At 42.2% G+C, this 20,863-nt stretch overlaps 2 protein-coding genes and 1 pseudogene across 4 annotated transcripts in view; 1 reads left to right on the forward strand and 2 right to left on the reverse strand.

The window, feature by feature from the left end:
• Positions 1 to 15,769, reverse strand: part of EFCAB5 (EF-hand calcium binding domain 5) — a gene marked incomplete at its 3' end in the record, with an annotated part of 113,402 nt that extends 97,633 nt beyond the window's left edge. Inside the window, 1 exon segment of the mRNA XM_079904136.1 lies at positions 15,575 to 15,769. Coding sequence (XP_079760262.1) covers positions 15,575 to 15,754 — 180 coding nt within the window. The 5' untranslated portion in view covers positions 15,755 to 15,769.
• On the reverse strand, positions 6,474 to 7,863 carry LOC307177353 (elongation factor 1-alpha 1-like; annotated as a pseudogene). Its single transcript has one exon. The product of its transcript is annotated as an elongation factor 1-alpha 1-like (transcript).
• SSH2 (slingshot protein phosphatase 2) overlaps positions 15,229 to 20,863 on the forward strand; it is a 245,434-nt gene continuing 239,799 nt past the window's right edge. For both annotated transcript variants that reach the window (XM_079904135.1, XM_079904134.1), the window contains exon 1: positions 15,229 to 15,605. In XM_079904135.1, the coding sequence (XP_079760261.1) occupies positions 15,543 to 15,605 (63 nt within the window). In that variant the 5' untranslated portion in view covers positions 15,229 to 15,542. The remainder of the gene's footprint in view (positions 15,606 to 20,863) is intronic.

The raw sequence follows: 20,863 nt of genomic DNA on the forward strand, positions 1-20,863 counted from the left end.
GCAGCCCGCAGACTCTTAGTTGCGGCAGGCATGCGGGATCTAGTTCCCCCACCAGGGATCGAACCCAGGCCCCCTGCACTGGGAGCGCAGAGTCTTACCCACTGGACCACCAGGGAAGTCCCCCCATTTCTTTTAAAATTTGTTTTGTTTGGATGCACCCAGATAAATTCAACTCAGTAAACCTTTACTGGGTGCCTTCTATATGCAGGCAGACTTTGGGGTTAAAAAGATGGATAGGATCTGCTTTTGTAGAGTTCCTAGTTTAGTGAGAGGAAAAAGGGATAAACAGATGCAATTCCATCTGTACGTGCAAAAGCAGAGGTACAGGGGCTTCCCTGGTGGCGCAGTAGTTGAGAGTCCGCCTGCCGATGCAGGGGACACGGGTTCGGGCCCTGGTCCGGGAGGATACCACATGCCGCGGAGCGGCTGGGCCCGTGCGCCACAACTACTGAGCCTGCGCTCTAGAGCCCGTGAGCCACAAATACTGAAGCCCGTGTGCCACAACTACTGAAGCCCGCGTGCCTAGAGCCTGTGCTCCGCAGCAAGAGAGGCCACCACAATGAGAAGCCTGTTCCCTGCAACGGGGAGTGGCCCTCGCTCGCTGCAACTGGGGAGAGCCCGTGTGCAGCAGCAAAGACCCAATGCAGCCAAAAATTAAATAAATGAATAAAAAAAAAAAAGCAGAGGTACATACAAAATATTAAGGAACACAGAGGAATGGCAATTAATTTTCTCAGGGAGGTCAGGGAAGATTTCACAGAAAAATAGATTTCCAAGCTAGATTTTAAGTGACTAATAAGACTTTGTGTGTGTGTAAAGGAGGGGGGAAAGAGTATTTGAGGCAGAAGGAACATTATACGCTGGAGTATAAAAGTTCAAAAAGTGTTTGAAGCATTCATAGCAGAGCATAGTTATATAATAGAAAGTGGCAGAAGATGAGGCTAAAAAGGTAACTTTTCACAATAAATCAAGGAGTTTGGATTTTATTTTGTGCTTTTTAAGCATAGGACAAGATGCGATGAAATCGGTGTTTTTAAAAAGTTGACTCTGCCGGCAAAGACTGGAAGTGTGAAAGAGTGGGGAAAGATAGAATGAAGGTAAATTTTGTACCTTAAATATTGCACCTGAGATGAATGCCCCTGACTGTAGTCTACTTCCCTACTCCCTTACCATTGTTTCCACCCAAATAAACTTGCACTCAACTCCTTGGACCAGGGTCTGTTCTGAGGGAACCCAAACTATTTACAACAGATAGAATGATCAGGACTGGGGGCATAATTAGATCTAAGGAGTGAAAGAGGAGTAGTTAAGGCTCACTGAGCGTTTTTTAATATTTAGAAGGCTGAATGGATGATGATGCCATTAAGTGAAATAAGGAAAGGAGAGAAAAACAGGTTTGAAGAATGATATGAGTTTGAGTTTGAAGGTATTACATTTAAGACACCTGCTTGATAGCATTTTAAAAAATATTTATTTGGCTGCATTGGGTCTTAGTTGCGGCATGCAGGATCTTTAGTTGCGGCATTCGAACTCTTAGTTGTGGCATGAGAGATCTAGTTCCCTGACCAGGGATCGAACCCAGGCCCCCTGCATTGGGAGCGTGGAGTCTTAGCCACTGGACCACCAGGGAAATTCCAATAGCATCTTCATTAGTAGGACTGTCAGTCACATGTGAAAGAGTAGCCAATTATCCTCGAGGAAGGAGTTTCTCAGTATGAGAGAAATCATACATCATTCTGATTTCTCAGACTCATAGAGGATAAGAAATGTCATTTACCTGGATTTCTTGTGAGTCTTGAACCCCTGGGTATTGATAGAAAGATACATTTGTAGGAGGATGCTAGTGGGGCTCACCCAATAATAGCTAAGAGAAGGGAAAAAAAGGCTGAAAATAAACCCTTGTTGATGAACACTTAAAAGTAGGGCTAAGAAAGAAGAGCCAGTGAAAGATACTGATAACTGCTGGGAATGGCAGGAGACTACTGCAGCTGTGCACCTGCACACTGCTGGCCTGACTCCCACTACCAGCCGCTACAGCCGTGCACATGCCCACAGCAAGCCCCTATGGCCCCACAAGTGTACAACAACAGCCAAGGCCCCCATAGCTGCTGGAGGGCCTGGATTCAATGTGGACACCTGTCACTGGCTTGCATGGCTCTGCTTACCTGCAGTTAACCTTAAAGTTGTGTACCTGCAAGACACCAGCCTCAACTCCCGTCACTGGCCACCACTGCCCAGCATGTGCCTTCAGCTAGCCCCATTGTCACTCAAGGACACACTGACAGCCAGGGCCACTGCAGCTGCTTGTGCACCCCCAGTTGGCCCCAGCCCCTGCCACTGTGCCTCTGCAGCCAGTCCCCACAACTAGCCCTGCAGCCAAGCCTGTGCATACCACTGGCTCTGGACACCACCACTGCCTGGCCTGATCCCTAGCCACTGGACTGGAGGTGCTGTTAAAGACTCCAACAGTCCTTGAAGCCACTGTGGACTGCCTACAGCTCTCACCAAAGATTATGCGGTTGTTGACGTCATGAACCCCAGCTGCTAAACCAACAAGACATCACGCCCCTCCCCATCATTCGGAGATGTTACATGCCCTCACACTTTGCACTCCGCACCACTAGACCCAGGGTCACAGCATGTTCCAGCATGTGCCTGCCCGCAGATGAAAGTCCTTCCATACCAAAGTCAGTCCATAAAGTCTGAAAGAGGTAACTGCTTCTTCAAATGCACAGACACCTACAAAAACTACAGGGATCACAAAACATCGGAGAAACATGACACTACCAAAGGAACACAGTAAACTTCCAGTAATGGGAAGTGGAGATTCACAAATTGCTTGATAAAGAATTCAAGATAACTGTTCTAAAGATGCTCAGAGAGCTACAAGAGAACACAGGTAAACAATTTAATGAAATAAGGGAAATGATACAAGAATGAAATGATAAGTTCCACAAAGAGAAAACAAAAAAAGAGAACCAAACAGAAATTTTGGAGCTGAAGAATACAATGACTGAAATGAATAATTCAGTAGACAAGACTAAACCAAGCAGAAGAAAGAATCGGTAAACTCAAACACAGATCATTTGAAAATATTCAGCTGGTGGAGAAAAAAAGAAAAAACTGAAGGGGAATGAAGAAAGCCTATGGGACTTATGGGACACCATTAAGAGAAACAATCTATACAATATGAGAGTCTAAGGAAGGGGAGAAAGGGGCAGAAAACTTTTTGAAAAATAATGTCTGACCTATACCACCAGCCTGCCATAAAAATACAGTGGTGTAAGTTTGACCTCTCCAATTAACTGCTGTTGTCTCAACTTCTCCAAGTGATTAGAAAATCTCATACTTCCATCTTCAAGTCTCCTTCCTGGTCCATTAACTTTCTTCTTATTATATACTAAATGTTTGTATGTGCAACCTCCACCATGTCCCCACAAATTAATATGTAGAATCCTTAACAGCCCCCCCCCCAAATAATGTCTGAGAACTTCACAAATCTGAAGAGAGATTTGGACATCCAAGTTCATGAAGCTCATAGGTCTGCAAACAAATTCAACTCAAAGAGATCTTCTCCAAGACACATTGTAATAAAACTGTCAAAATCAAAGACAAAGAGAAAATCTTGAAAGAAGCAATAGAAAAGAAGTTTGCCACTTACAAAGGAACCCCATAAGACTATCACAGGATTTCTCAGCAGAAACCTTACAGGCCAGGAGAGAGTAGGATGACATATTCAAAGTGCTGAAAGAAAAAAAAAAAACCCCAAAAACCTGTCAACCAAGAATATTCTATCTGGCAAAGTTATCCTCAGAAATGAAAGAGAGAGGGACTTCCCTGGTGGTCCAGTGGTTAGGACTTTGCCTTCCAATGCAGGGGGGTGCGGGTTTGATCTCTGGTCGGGGAGCTAAGATCCCACATGTCTCGTGGCCAAAAAACCAAAACATAAAACAGAAGGAATATTGTAACAAATTCAATAAAGACTTTAAAAAAAGTGGTCCACATCAAAAAAATCTTTTAAAAATTTAAATAAATAAATAAAAAGAAATGAAAGAGAGAGAAAATCTTTCCCAGAAAAATAAAAGCTGAGGGGAGCTCACCCCCACCAGAACTGTCTTACAAGAAATGCTAAAAGGTGTTCTTCAAGCTGAAATGAAAGGACACTAATTAGTAACATGAAAACACACTGTAAGTATAACTATACAGTCAGATTCGGAATATTCCAATACTGTAATATGGTGGTGTGTTAATCACTTACCTCTAGAATAAAGGTTAAAGGACACAAGTATTAAAAATAACTATAGCTTTGCAAACAATAATTTGCTATTGGATATCCAATATAAAAAGATGTAAACTGTGGCGTCAAAAATATAAGATGGGGGGAGGATATAGAAAGGTAGAGTTTCTGTATGTGATCGAAATTAAGTTGTCATCAGTTTAAAATAAACCATTGTATCTATAAGGTGTTTTATGTAAGCCTCATGGTAACCACAAAGCAATAACCTATAGTAGATGCACAAAAGATAAAGAGAATGGAATCAAAGCATACCACTGCAGAAAATCATCAATTCACAAAGGAAGGCAGTAAGACAGGAAGAAAGAAACAAAAGAATTACAAAACAGCCAGAAAACAATAAGATGACATTTAATTAGATGTTGATTAATAAAAGTTCTCACCTATCAATAAAATGGATTAAATTCTCCATCTAAATGCATAGAGTGGCTGGATGGATAAAAAACCAAGACCCAACTATATGCTGCTTATAAGAGACTCACATCAGCTTTAAGGATACACATAGGCTCAAAGTGAAGGGATGGAAAAAGATATTCCAGGCAAGTGAAAACCGAAAGAGAGCAGAGATAGCTATACTTACATCAGACAAAATAGACTTTAAGCCAAAAACTATAATAAGAGACAAAGGAAGTCATCGTTTAATGATAAAAGAGTCAATTAGTCAAGAATTATGGGTTGCAGAATTACAATATTAATTGAATTCAAATTCCAGCCAAGTTATTCATGTCAAAATTGAGGGATTGATTGGGAAGGAGTACCCTGAAATTTGGAATGGGGACATTTAGTTGGACTAGGAGACTGATAATCTCAAACTTCTGAGTCACTTTGAGCCTTTTTTGACAGTGAAAGCAGTTTGTCCTCTTGTATTTGTGAAGAATATCCTCTTAATTGAAAATTTTGTAATAATATCATCTGGGGCAACTGCCTTGCAAGAGGATGCCCATTTTCCTCAAGACTCACCACAACCACCTCTTACTTATAGTAGATTCGTTAACTCAAATCAGGTCTTTTTATTTTCTCATTAAACTTTGTTTCAATGGGTCTCAAAATTCTGTGACAGATTTTTGGTCAAGTTGTTTCCATAAAAAAGTACTGATTTTAGGGCTTCCCAGGTGGCACAGTGGTTGAGGGTCTGCCTGCCGATGCAGGGGACACGGGTTCGTGCCCCGGTCCGGGAAGATCCCACATGCCGCGAAGCGGCTGGGCCCATGAGCCATGGCCGCTGAGCCTGCGCGTCCAGAGCCTGTGCTCCGAGATGGGAGAGGCCACAACAGTGAGAGGCCCGCGTACCACAAAAAAAAAGTACTGATTTTAAAAGCTAACTTAAAACTGCCACACATACCACATATCCCAGCAATCCCACTCCTGGGCATATACCTGGAGGAAATAATAATTCAAAAAGATACATGCACCCCAGTGTTTATTGCAGCACTATTTACGATAGCCAGGATGAGGAAGCAACTAAATGTCCATCAACAGAGGAATGGATAAAGAAGATGTGCTACATATATACAATGGAATATTACTCAGCTATAAAAAAGAACAAAGTAATGCCATTTGCAGCAACATGGATGGACCTAGAGATTGTCATACTGAGTGAAGTAAGTCAGACACAGAAAGACAAATATCATATGATATCACTTATATGTGGAATCTAAAAAAAAGGGTACAAATGAACTTGTTTACAAAACAGAAGTAGAGTCACAGATGTAGAAAACAAACTTATGGTTACCAGGGAATGGGGATGGGGAGGGATAAATTGGGAGATTGGGATTGACATATACACACTACTATATATAAAACTGATAACTAATAAGAACCTGCTGTATAGCACAGAGAACTCTACTCAATATTCTGTAATGGCCTACATGGGAAAAGAATCTAAAAAAAAAGAGTGGATATAGGTATATGTATAACTGATTCACTGTGCTGTACACCTGAAACTAACACAACATTGTAAATGAACTATACTCCAATAAAAATTAAAAAATGAAAAATAAAATCAAATAAAGGAAAAACTGCCACACATAAAACAAATGGTTGACGAAATATTCTCCTTTCCTTCTGAAGGTTTTGTGATGCAGTCTTTTACCATTAAATGGCCAACTGAAGTGAACAGTCCTAAGACCGTTCTTCCACCACTGATTAAGACTGGGGTGGCAGGTATTGGAGATAACATTCATGTAGCCTTCTGAGCTTTCTGGGCAGACTTGATAACCTTGCCAGCTGCAGCTGCCTTCTTGCGCACTTTTTTTTTTTTTTGTCCACTACTTTGATGACACCCACAGCAATTGTCTGTCTGATGTCGCGAATAGCAAAATGACCCAGAGGAGGATAGTCAGAGAGGCTCTCAACACACACGGGCTTGCCAGGAACTATATCAATGATGGCAGCATCACTGGATTTCAAGAATTTGGGCCCACCTTCCAGCTTTTTCCCGGAACGATGATCAATCTTCTTCAGCTCAGACAACTTGCAAGCAATGTGAGCTGTGTGACAATCCAGCACAGGTGCATATTCAGCACTGATTTGGCCTGGTTGGTTCAAGATAATCACCTGAGCTGTGAAGCCCACTGATTCCATCAGTGGGTCATTTTTGCTGTCATCAGCCACACTGCCACGACAAACATCTTTGACAGACACGTTCTTGACACTGAAGCCCATACTGACCCCAGGAAGGGCTTCACTCAAAGCTTCATGGTGCATTTCAATAGATTTCACTTCAGTTTTAACGTTGACTGGAGCAAAGGTGACCACCATGCCCGGTTTGAGAACACCAGTCTCCACTCGACCCACAGGGACAATACCAATACCACCAATTTTGTAGACATACTGGAGGGGCTTGTCAGTTGGACATGCTGGTGGCAGGATGCAATCCAGAGCTTCAAGCAGCATGGTTCCACTGGCATTGTCATTTTTATGGGTGACTTTCTATCCCTTGAACCAAAGCAGGTTAGCACTTGGCTCCAGCATGGTGCCACCATTCCACCCAGAAACTGGCACCAATGCTACTGTGTTGGGGTGGTAGCCAATTTTCTGAATGTAGATGCTGACTTCCTTAACAATTTCCTCTCAGCTCTTCTGGCTATAGAGTGGCTTAGTGGAATCCATTTTGTTAATGCCAGCAATTAGTTCTTTCACACCCAGAGTATAAGCCAGAAGAGCATACTCACGGGTCTGCCCGTTCTTGGAGATACTGGCTTCAAATTCACCAGTGCCAGCAGCATCAATCAGAACAGCACAATCAGCCTGAGATGCACCTGTAATCATGTCTTTAATAAAGTCTCTGTGTCCTGGGGCATCAATTATGGTCACATAGTACTTGCTGGTCTCGAATTTCCACAGGGAGATATCAATGGTGATAGCATACTCACATTGAGCTTTCAGTTTGTCCAAGATCCAGGCATACTTGAAGGAGCCCTTTCCCATCTCAGCAGCCTCCTTCCTGAACTTTTCGATGCTTCTTTTGTTGATCCCACCATATTTATAGATCAGATGGCCAGTAGTGGTAGACTTGCCCAGATCTACATGTCCACAGTGATGTTGATGTGAGGCTTCGCCTTTCCCATTGTGGCTTAAATTTAGTGGTGGTTTTCATGACACCTGTGTCCTGGTGGCAAACCCATTGCGAAAAAAGCTAAAATCAGATATTAAAATGCTCCAGCAGGGCAAATACAAAGTCTAACCAAGTGGAAATAGGTTTTATGGCAAAATATTTTCATTATTTTCTTGTTTAGTGGCAGAAGCCCAGGGAACATACATGAGTATATTATAAGGGAGTTAAAGGAAGGAGCACAAAATATAATACTGGGTTGGCTGGAATTTATTGATATGGGTACCCGTATCAGAAATTAAGGATTTAATGTATTAGCACCTACAGCTGGAAGTGACACTCACTATTTACTTGGTAAGTTCACTGAAACTTGGACTCCACAGTGGCCTATGTTTAATTAAGTGGAGATACTGGAACTTCCTTGGATAATGTAAGAGGAATCCAAAGTCTTAGGGATATGGGAATGTTGGAGTAGATTTATCACATTTTGACTTGCATATCCACTCCCCACAAGAATATTCTCCAAGAGAACTTGGGGGGTGTCCCTTTACTAAAGCACTGAAAAATACATTAGTGAGTGGAAGTACTTATATCCTTGAAAAGCTCTATGTTGGCTTTCTTCTGTAGGCAAGGCATGATGGGATGACCCATTTCAGGCAGCAGAAGCCAGATGTCAGTGTTTATCCACCAAAGACAAGGCAGGCACATTTACCATAAAGAGAAGTAGAGATACAGTGGTAATCAGATTATTTTTGACATTCAGCTAAATGATTATGGTGGTCCCAGGATTAAAATAGATGGGCAGCCTAATAAAGTATTGATCATCTACACATAATATTTAAAAATCTATACATAGTAGCCAAAAATATGACTTTAGTCACCATAGTGGAGAGTTCTGACTTCTCTCACCCAGTTTCCAGAGCTGAGCCTCTTAATTGAAAGGGCAGGCTGGATCCCCTTAAGGAAGGATTCTGCAGCACTACCATAGCATATACTGAAAATCTTCCTCCAAGTCTTCTCCACAAAGACCTTAGGCCATTTCCTAAAATGACTGTGTAATGAGGAAAAAGATTAATATTCAGGTATTTCAGGGACTTCTAAACATTGGCATTAATTGGTGTTAATTTCTGGGGACCCAAATGCATTCCACCAGTTTAAGTGGGGCCTGTATTGGACAGGTGAGAGATGGAGTCTTAACTGGTTTGTGTTTTGCTTTTTAAAATTTATTTATTTATTTATTTTTGGCTGCGTTGGGTCTTCGTTGCTGCGCATGGGTTTTCTCTAGTTGTGAGCCGGGGCTACTCTTCCTTGTGGTGCGCAGGCTTCTCGTTGCGGAGCATGGACTCCAGGTGTGCCGGCTTCAGTAGTTGTGGTGCACAGGCTTAGATGCTCCCCGGCATGTGGGATCTTCCTGGACCAGGGATCGAACCCATGTCCCCTGCATTGGCAGGCAGATTCTTAACCACTGCGCCACCAGGGAAGTCCCCTTAACTCAAGTTTGTATCACAGTGGGCAGAGTAGGCCCATAGAACCACTCTGCGGTGATTTCACCAGCTCCTGGATGTATAATTAGAATAGATACCTGGTAACTGGCAGAATTTCCATATTGGTTCTTTGATCCTGGAATAAGGACAATGAAGAGCCAAGTTGAAGCCCTTGGGAACCCCCTCCCACCTCCCCCATACACCAGAAGAGTAAACAAAAATTATTGCTTCCTTGGGATGGCAGAATGGGGGATTATAGAGATTAGTGACACCAATAAAGGTTAAAGGAAGCAGGAGTGATGAAATCTATCTCTCGCCAATTTAATTTACCTGTTAGGCCTGTGAAGAAGGCAGATGGATCTTGGAGAATGAGTGTGGGTGATTATAAATTTAATCAGGTGATGCCTCTAATTGCAGCTGCTCTTCCATATGTAGTAACTTTACTGGAGCAAATCAACACAGCCAGTGCCACTTGGTATGCAGCTAGTGATCCAGCAAATGCTTATTTCTCCATACAAATTGGCAAGAAACACCAGAAGCAATTTGCTTTTACTTGGCAAGGCCAACAATATAACTTCACAGTCTTGCCCCATGGCTACATCAATTTTCCTGCTCTCTGCCATAATATAGTCCACAGAGATACTGAGCATCTTCACCTTCCAATCAGCATTAAGTTGGTCCAGTACATTGATGACATTATGCTGATTGGATCCGGGGAACAAAAGGAGCGAGGTCTTCAATTGTCTTCATGAAATATATGCAAAACCAACGGATGGAAGATAAATTCCACTTCTGGTATCAATTTCTACATCAGCCAAGTGCCAGTTATTAGATTATTTTCTCAGCTCCAAATTCACCCTTTTGTACTTTTCTTTCATGCTGGAGCTGGAGTATGAAAACCACATTTCTTTGCCTTGCCAGCTGGCTCTGTTAAGCTCTGCTAATTGGGGGCATCAGATGGAGACCACAAGGCTGAGGAAGGACAAGAAACTTGTTCCTTCCTGTCTACCTCACGACTGCTTCCTGTGGTGTTTTGGTTCCAGGGTGCTTCACTCCAGCTATGCTTCTTTAACCTGGTAGCAGCAGCTGAATCCAGTTTGCAGTTTTTCTAAAGTTTTGTAGTTTTCATTGACATCAGCCAGCCAGTGTTCCTGCTGCAGAGGTCTGGGCCCCAGACTGCTGGGTCCCATGGAGCACCCCATCTAAGCTCAGAGACACCAACGGCAGCCAAGCAGTGTCTTCTTCTCAGAGACCTGAGTTTCAGCTCTGTGGGCTCACTCCTCCAAGTTTGTAATTTTTTTCCCTTTAATTCCTTTGTTTAGGTTGTTTTTCAGTCCTAAAGGTAATAACAGTTGCTACCTCTGTCACACCTTAGATTTCTCTTTTCAGTTTTTCAGTCACCTACTTAACTTCATACCTAGTTAACAATTCTTGTTAAATTATCTGTTCAAATAACTGGTGTGAATTTTATCTCCTATCTGGACACTGACTATCAATAAATTAGTATAAGATTATTAAAATTTAAGAAGAATTACAACCAGGTAGAGGCAATACATGACTCAATCATACTCCACTCACTCTTAGCTGTTTTATATTCTATCTCTATATATTTCTACTTGTTTTATAATTTGTAACTAGTCATTTCAAATGTAAGGGGTTGGATTATAAAGAATGATTTCCCCCCCCACATTTTAACAAGCTTAGCTATACAGTCTTTTAAATGACATACTTCATTTGGCCTGTGATCAATCAGTTACAGACGTACTGCAAGATAGTTATCTATTCAGCCCTAGGAGTGGTCTGAAAGGAGTATGGTGGTTGGTGCCGCTACATAATTCACCCCTGGCCAGAAGCAGTTTGACTTAAGGATTCTCAAAGAGTGACCCAAAGAATCAGAGTCTGATGATCCGTCCTAGTGTGCCCCATGGTTCCACAGGAGGCAAACACAATGGAGGACTTGCTTTATTAAAGGAAGTATCCTCTAATAAAGAAGAAAAGCAAAGGAATGTTCTATCTCTAAGACATCACTTTCAGAGGCCAGTTGCGGTGTGTATTGCTGCTCATCATAAACAATGAACCTTGGAGCTGCTGGAGGAGTGCATGCTCCAGGCACTCAAGGAGCAGGACTCAGAGCCTAAGCTGTGGCCAGGAAAGGCAGGGAAGTCTGCCAGATACTCGTCATGGACTCAGCTCTTAATCTCTCTTCATATATATTGAATTCTTCCCTTTGTTTATGGCTGATGTGCCCTTTTAGTTACATCCAAGTTAGCTGCAGAATTATTGCTCTCGTAACACAGTCCTACCCTGCAAATGGGAGTTTTGTCATTATTTGGTAAAATATACTTAATATGAAAAAGTTTGAGTGGATTCTAAATCCAGTCATGCTATCATAAGATATTACCACATTACATTTTCTAGTGGGAAAAAAGTAAGAGCTACTGGAGTCACACATAATTTATACTTGCAAATTTTGAATAGTTGTGAAAATTATTTTAAATTTATCACCTATTTGTATGAACTAAATTCTCATCAATAATGACTACTAATTGATCACTGTTAAACTGTCTTGTTCAGAAATTACATGCAGTCATTTCGGTCATAAAACCCTACATAGAAAATGTCATGTTTATAGAGGCAATCTCGGGTTTTTCATTAAATTTTTGAGAGACTTTATTTGGAAGCTTATACAAATTCAATATTTAATATCACCCTTAAATATGTTTGTTATTTTTCTCATTATAATTATAAAAAGAAAATAACTTTTTTCACCAAGCCCCATATTGTTGCCTCCAAATCCCCTCTAATTTATCCCAGTGTGCTGAACAATATCATTTCTATGGATGTCATGATATGAAAAAAGGTTGAGAAGCACTGCTTTAACCTTTAAACCAGGATTCTTAACCTGGGACCCCTTAATGGATTTCAGTGTGTGTGTGAAATATGTAAATGTATCTTTCTGGAGAAATGGCTAACAGTTTTCATCAGGTTCTCAAACCTTAAGAACCAGCTGATCTCAGAAATTTCAAAAGCTCCCTTATAATTTCACCTTGAAGAAGGGATAATACAAGTTAAGGGTTAAATGAACTCCAATGGCACAAGGAGGCCTCCATTATCACAGGTGGGAAGAAGAAAGGTGCTCTAAATAGAGCTAGGAGAACTTTTCTCTTTGGCTCCCTCTTTTGGGAATCCTGCTCTTGGCCTCTGTCTTCTCGAATTCAGCTAGCATATTATGACACCTCTTCCCTCAGATCACCAGAAGACCAAGTAGGAAGCAGGGTGGAGCCCAGGAAAGAATGGGTATAAATGGTGCAGAGAGCATAGACTGCAAATGCTCACATGTGATCCAGATCAGTTCACAACGTGGCTATACTGGGATCTGTAGGCAAAGCCTGAAATCCAATATCATAAAGCATACATTTATTTGCCCAGACCTTTTCTGTGTTTCTAAAGCACTTTGTACATATCTAGACTTCTCATATATATATGTGTGTGTGTGCGTACTTCTGGGGCCTAGCAGAGGCAACTGAAGCAACAGTACCACTAAACCTTACTGTAATTATTTGATGAGCTTTTTCCTGCTAACAAGCTATGAGGGGTAGATAGACTTTTGTTTTTAAAACAGTGACTAGTGTATAATACACCCTTGGTATTTTCTCAATTAATGGTGAATAAATCAATGAACATGCACCAACAATTTCCAAATCTTAGTTTCCTTAAAAGGCATATGCCAGGAAGAGATATTTCTCCTGTAAATAAATTAACTTTCTGTTACAAGCCTTATGTGAATTTGGGTACCTTACAATCCCAATTTTGACCAGGATTTTATCACCTCAGATGTGATGAATAATGATGTACTATACCTACATACAAATGAGACATGTCTTGACCACTAATCTACTTCTCCTACTGTTAAGAAAAGGCATGGAATCATGTATTTTTCATTCTTTTTTTAATTACCTTTCTGCTTGATGCTATTTTCTACACATAGGATACACTCAGCAAAAGCTCACTGAACTTGGAACAAACTTATGAGAATAATAAAGTTATCTTAATTACATATGGTGCTTTACAGTTTATATTGCACTTTACATTTTTTTTCTCATTTGATCACAGGAATCCTGTGAGTTAGAGCTCCGTTGCAGAAATGAAGAAACTAAAGCTCAAAAAGTTTAAGCCATTTGTTCAAGGTTTTACAGAGCTGGAACTAGAAGCCAGGTCTCTGATTCCTAGGGTAGTGCTCTTTCCCACTGTAGGATTATCTTACACTGTAAGATTATCATCTTCCGATAATGTTGCTACATAATGCTACATAAAAGTAGATAATCAGTGTTGCTGTCCCTGAGTCAGTAAGAAAATTAACATATAAGTACATTACTAAGACCTATTGATTTGAATAATACTTTTCTCTAGAATGATACTTTGGTTTATAAATCACGTTTCATTTATTTGCCTTCATTCAGCTTTCAGCTATGTATAATTCTTGCCTACGCATATAGCCTCCTGTTTGGTCTCCTAAGCTTTGGTTCAAAGTTCTTACTTCTGAACTTTGTCTTCTCTTTTCCTGTTTACTAAGTAGCTCTGGGAAAAACACAAGTCAGATTGTTTAATCTGTGAACCATACATCTTTGTTTAATTTTGTCTCGCAGGCACTCTTGACCACCACCAGGGGGCAAAAGCCTACCAGCTAGCTTCTCTGCAGTACATTCTACATAGGACTGTACAGTACAGGGACCCTCAGTGTCTGATTCTTGATGGAACCTCCCTGCTAATTATTTCAACCACAGGGCCCCAAGGAGACAACAAAGGCTCAGCACAGAGGGCTCTAGTGGCACTTAACCATAAAGCGGCCAGAAAGAGCTCACGACAGCTCTGTCAGTTTAAAAGAAGCAATAAGATCCAAGAGAGTCTGAGCGATAAGGCGGTGGGTTAATAACTGCAAACTCCTGAATGTGTGTGTTTTACAGCTTTGATATGTATGGTAGTATTTACCAGCACATCCACTCAAATTGAGAAACAGCTTTGTCAACTCTCTTGCCCTGTGTAATCAATCAATGGCATTTGCATAGTGCGATTCCCCCCCCACCTTCAATCTTGATTTTTCATTACATTCTTGGCTTATGTTCAGCTGATTTATCTTTTAGAAAGCGATTTCTTTAAACTATTTAATCGGCATTCCGCATGTGTCTATGAAATAATGAAATCTAAAGACGAAGGAGAGGAAACCCCTAGGAGCAAATCCTGTTTAGTCAAGAGAACTTCTTGCCAGCAGGAAGCAAGTGGGAGGTAAATAGCAGGTTGGACCCTTCCAACTCCGTGAGCCCAGCTTGCTCGGCCTCCCAGGCTCGCTCGGCCTCTCTGCACCTCACGAATAATGAATGAGTCCTAAGACAGGGGCCAGGATAATAGAGGAAGCACGAGGGTACCATAAAGACTCCCGGGGTATAAAATTACAAATCTTTCTTACTTTCAAAAAGTCTCATCCTAAAACATAGAGTCGGAGACGGAAGGGTGGGAAAGCTCAGAAAAAGCCTCCCCGAGGGCCGGGTCAAAGGGAGGGTCTCTAGCCCAGTAAGCCCCACCCACGCTCAGAGAAAGCGTTTGAAACCCCGCGGCGCCCTTTCCCATCCGGAAACATGTTTGCCTCGGGATTTTTACCTCAGTTTCTTCTCACGAAGGTGGGTTAAGCTGTGCGCCCCACCTCAGAAAATGGTCGTCCCTCAGGAGTGGGGGCGCCAGCGACCCTCAGCTGCGAGACCCCGCCCCCCAACCCACTCCACAGCCCCCGGCGCAGCCAAACTGCGTGATTCCAGAGGCAAGGAGGAAACCCGGGAGGGGGCGGCGGCCCTTGGCGCACGCACGCGGCCGGCTTCCGGCAACTCAAGGGTTACGGCCAGGCGGCGGCGCGCGCCGAGGGGAGAGGCGGTTGCTGACAGGTGGCGCCTGCGCACTGGGAGCGCTCATTGTGCCCCGCAGCTGCCGAATCGCCCGCCCGCCCGCCCGCCAGCCGCCAGTTCAGCGCGTCAGTCTGCGAGAGTCCGGTGGTGGGTGCGGAGCCTGCTGCCGTTCGCGCGGTCTCCTCCTCCTCCTCCTCCTCCTCCCCGCCCCCCTCATCCCCACCCCACACCCCTTGCCTCATCCCGGCTCCGTCACCCTCCCGCCCCCCACACTCAGGACAAGAATGCCCTGCCCGGAACAGCCCAGCAGCGCCTAGATGGCTTTGGTCACAGTCCAGCGGTCGCCTACCCCCAGCACTACCTCCAGCCCCTGCGCCTCGGTGAGTCTTTCCCGGCAGCCGCTCTGCTCGCTTCTGTCACTGCGGCTCCGCTTTGCCTCAGCGGGTCCCGCCGAGCGCCACTGCGCACGCGCCGCGCCGCTTCCCAGGCCTGGGCACTCTGCTGCCGCGAACCCCCCACACCCCCCCATCTTAAAGACGAGCTGCAGGAACTACAGAACGTCGATTTGTGCCCCCATCACTCTGAGCACCTAGCGCCTCACAGTCCTCGCCCCGAACCCCCCTGTGGCATGCCTTCCTCTGGCTTGAGCACTTCCTTTCGGGAATGAGTCATTCTTGCTTTTCACCCTCCCCCTTCCTTTACCCTCTGTTGCTCCGCTGCGGGGAGAGGACCCTGGGACTCCTGCGTTGCCCCATACACACACCCACATCCCCTTACCCGCGCCCATTTCAGGGACCCGTTCCGTATTCGCACACTGCACGCCCTTCGGGCTCTCCGGGTGTCTTTCTTCACCCTGGTCACTCGCTGTCTTTTTGTGCCCTGTCCGTTGGGCTTCATTGGACGGCTGAACGGTAGTTACTCCTTGGTTTCTCCCCTCCTCCCCTCCTCCAAAGGGTGGCCGTGGTCTCTGCTCTTTGGATCTCTTACCTCTGCGAGGTCCCGAAGCATCTGGCGCTGCTTGATGACCAGTGCCAATTCATTTACATCTCACAGACATTTATGCCTTACACTCATTGCTCATGATCGTTCTTGTTCTTGGGTCGTGTTTGTATGGCTCGTTACTTCAGATGCCTGTGCCAGTGAAGCGTGCTTCCAGAAGGAAAATACCCAGTAACCAGCCTTTTCCTGCTGGGCCCTTCTTTACCTTCGCCCCACCCCCACTCCTTTACGCTCCATTCTTTTAGCCTTTTTTTTTCCCTGAAAATATTTATTTTTTTAAATAAAATATTGTACCAATGGGGGGAAATGGGATCTTAAAAAAAAAAAAACTAGATGTTTTAGAGGGAATAAGTGGAATGAATATATGAGAAATTGGAAAAACCATTTTGAACTTCCTTCAGAACAGTAATTTAAAAAACTGTGTTGGTGGATGTAGTGGTTTCAGCTTGCAAAAACATATTCAGTAAACGCTGTACTACCTTCCACTGTAAAAATTCGGGTTACTCTTCATATGTTTATGTTAACTGAGGTGTGTGTGAATGTTGACATCTTGAAAGTGTGCTGGTTTGTAATTTCAACGTAGTTTCCTGAATTTTAAAATTTTGTTGTGTAGAGTGGTGGTTTCTTTTTTCCTGAGCTAGCTTTTGCACTTTGTGTGACCAAATTGGCAGCTGTATCCTAATTCTAGAAGTGATTATACTTCAGAGGTTACCTTACTTCGTGTTGTTTCCAGAGAGCAGAACTAGCTAGGATCCTTGGATGGAAAGAAATTCAGGGAGGCAGATTTCCAATCATTCTAAGGAGGAATTTTGTAACAGTGGGGTGGACTGCCTTGCAAAATAGTGAGTGCCCATTGCTGAAAGGTTCAAGCAAAGGCTGGAGGGCCTTTTGCCTAGGAGGTGGTAAAAGGGCTCTTTCCAACTCTGAAGATTATGTGATTTGAGAATAACTGCACTTGAAAGCTAGTAAAATATTTAAGGGTCCTCTGAAGACAAGTATCACAGGAATGGAAATTTAATATACTTTATTCTTATATGTGGTATTTTATGCTAGTTTTTGGAAAGTCACTAACATACCATCAGACCATCTTAATTCACCCCACCAGTAAACCTTTGGAAGAAAGTGGTTACCACGCCAGATTTTGGCTGAGAAAGCAACTGAAGGTTAATTGAGTCATGTAGGCAAACCAGGAACCAGTATTATATTGACATGATTTTCCCTGGGCATTGTTGGAAGCAGTTTATGCTGTAATAATAATATATGTGTATCACGTTATCATACTAATTTTCTTGAGGTGAATGATTAGTAGTACCATATCTACTTGATGTAACTTAATTAGCCAACATTTGGTTATTTTAGAATCTGGAGGTATGTTAATAGGCACTTTTGACATAGGTAATTAAATTGATCATGTGGTAAGCTCAGTTGTTGAGCTAAGTGACTGATATTTCTACATCTACTTGCTACAGTAACCTGGGTATTTCAGTTTATATGTGGCCCTGGGAGCAAAGGAATCCTGGGACGTGTGTGTGTGTGTGTGTGTAACAGTCAGCATTGTTAGCATGACTATGACCCAGTTACCTTTCCCTTTAAATTGTTTTCCTATTCCACTTTATCCAGAGCTTTTTCAGTTGAGTTGTCTCATGGTCCTTGTGTTCCAGTATTTGACTGCTGTCCGACTTGAATGTATTTGCTGTTGCATCTCTTGCTGCATGAATAAGTTGAGTTGTTTGTTTTAAAAGAGAACAGAAAGAATCTACAGAACCTCAAAAGGAGAGATTTAATTTTGTGAGGCTGGAAATTTAGGGTTTTTTAATTAATCATATTAAGCATTCTGTTACGCTCTTTCACTGTAGGAGGTAAGACATTTTAATACCGTCAGCTCTTCAGTGTTCTTTCATTAGAGATTAAACAAATCTATTGATCATCTACTGGGTGTGAATGACTATTATAGTATCAAGATGTATAAGATATTGACCCTATCTAAGATATTGACCCTATCTATCAGGGTCTATAATCTTGGGAGGGAGGGGGTGAGGGAAGGGACAGGGACTGGAGGAGGAACAAACGTGAGAGTAGAAAAGGAGAGTGAGGGGATGCTACTGTATGTACATGAACAGCCAGTTTGTAAATGGCCATAAGTATGTCTGAATTCAAATTAAGATAAATTCACTAATGGCAATAGTAGTAATAATAATATGTAGCATTTAAGTGCCTTACATGGATTAACTTATTTACTCCTCACAGTATGCCCAAGGGAAATTGCTATTATCCCCATCTTACTGATGAAACTGAGGCAAAGGGCTATTAAGGAATGTACCCAGTGACACTCACCTGTTGAAGATGTAATTGAAACACAGATGTGTCTAACTTTAGAATCTTCCATCTTTTTCCTTCCTGGTAATCAAAGAGAAGTATACATAGTTAGGTGGCTCTTGAACTAGGCCTTGAAGGATAGGTTGAATGTTTATAGGCCGAGATAGAAGCTGGGAAGTAGAGAGTATTCCAGGTGGAAAGAAGCTGTATACACCAAGACTTAGAGACAGGAATGTACAACGCATATCTGAAGGACTTATTAAATAGACCAGTTTGAAGAAGGATTTGTTTCGAAGAGTAGTAATAGATAAAGGTGGGGAGGCAGCTAGGGCTGCAAAGGGACTGCTGAGCTTAGGAATTTAAACTTGATAGAGAAGGTAATGGAGAGTCCTCAGAGGTTTTTGAGCGGATATGATCACAGTGGTGTTTTAAGAAAACTGATCTAGCAGCTGTGGGCCAGAGGGAGTTGAGAGGTAGGGCATGAGTGGAGCAGGTTAGAGGCTGTTACAGTAGCCCAGGTGTGAGATAATAAAGGCATGAACTGGGAATGTGAAAGAAGGGAAGGAAAAGGACAGATGCAAGGGATTGTGGAGAAGCCGCAAAGGACCTGGGATTGGATATAGGGGAGGAGGAATCAGAGATGCCAACTCTTGGAATATATTGTTCTAGATGTTTCTAACTAATTGGGGGCAATTTAAGAATTATCTCTTCTATCTGGTATGAATTTTCTGAATGGATACCTATATTGGTCCAGGGTTATATAAATACAGTGAAATACCATAAAATCTTTTACTTTTGTAAAAGTGCTTTATGCTTTTCAGAGTGTCTTGTGTTCATGGTCTAATTTAATTCTAGAATAGCCTCATAAGTTACGCAGGACAAATACCAAGGTTAAAAGGACTTGCTGAAGATTGCAAAACTGGTTGGTATAAGATCCTGCAGTAGAACTAAGTTCCTTGGCTCCTGGTCCACGGAGTGATAAGAGAGACAGCATATTAGTTTCTGATCCTGAGAACTTGACTGCCAATAGAGAAAAGGAATCAAGACTTGAGATGCAATCAAGAACTCACACTGTCTTTTGAGTTCATTTATATATTGTCTGTTTTGACTTTCTGTCTTGACTGTCTAGAACAGAATCATCCAAGTCTTGTACAAATCATTTTTCGGTGATACCCTTATTTGAAGCCTATTATCTCTTGGTTTACATAGAAATCTTATAAACTTGAATATTTAGTTTCCATGCTCATAGAAGATTACCAGAAGCAAAATAGGAATGGAAAGGGGCAGGTGCTGCTAAAGGCAGGCTCCTTAAAGTTCTGGGAAATAATAGTTGAATGGTTTTACAGCAAGAGAGGAGGAAGAAAACCTATAAATAGCTGACCCAAGGAAAAAATTTAGCAGTTAGGGACTACTTAATGTAAGGACAAATACCCCTCTAAGACCCAGTACTCCTTCAGAGCAACTATTATATGGTTATAGTGATGACCCCAAATCATCGTAAGAAGGCTTAATCTTGTTTTGTCTTGGTTTAAGCAGTCGAGATTGAGTGAAGTGTATTTTCAGATAGAGATCCATCCAAGTTTCACCAAAGTCTTGATGTTGAGGATATGGGGAGAGGGAAGGGTAAGCTGTGACAAAGTGAGAGAGTGGCATGGACATATATACACTACCAAACGTAAAAGGGGAGCCGCATAGCACAAGGAGATCAGCTCGGTGGTTTGTGACCACCTAGAGGGGTGGGATAGGGAGGGTAGGAGGGAGGGAGACGCAAGAAGGAAGAGATATGGGAACATATGTATATGTATAACTGATTCACTTTGTTGTAAAGCAGAAACTAACACACCATTGTAAAGCAATTATACTCCAATAAAGATGTTAAAAAAAAGATGCACATTTTACTTAATTGGGCAATTCATATATATATATATAAACAAATGGGGATGTGGGATAAATAGATATTATTGAATTATATATATTCAGATATGACCACACCTCTCTCCCTAGTCAGAGAAAATAAAGCCATAGCAAATATGAAATTGATTTATATAAAGTATATACTTAAAAGTGACGCTTTTTAATTTTTTTGAAGACAGCTTTAGAAACTTTCTTGAACTGTAGAAATAATACATGCCAGTTGTAGGAAATTTGGAAAATATGGAAAAGCACAGAAAAGAGAATAAAAGATACATGCCATACAGCTGAGCGTGTATTTTTACATAGCTGAAATGCTGCTGTATGTATAATTTTGTATGCTTTTTAAAAGTTTTATATATATCATAGATGTATTGCCAAATCACTTAAATGGCTGCGTTGAGTAGTTACA

Source organism: Stenella coeruleoalba (genome assembly GCF_951394435.1).
Source record: "Stenella coeruleoalba genome assembly, chromosome: 19".
NCBI classification, from domain to species: Eukaryota; Metazoa; Chordata; class Mammalia; order Artiodactyla; family Delphinidae; genus Stenella; species Stenella coeruleoalba.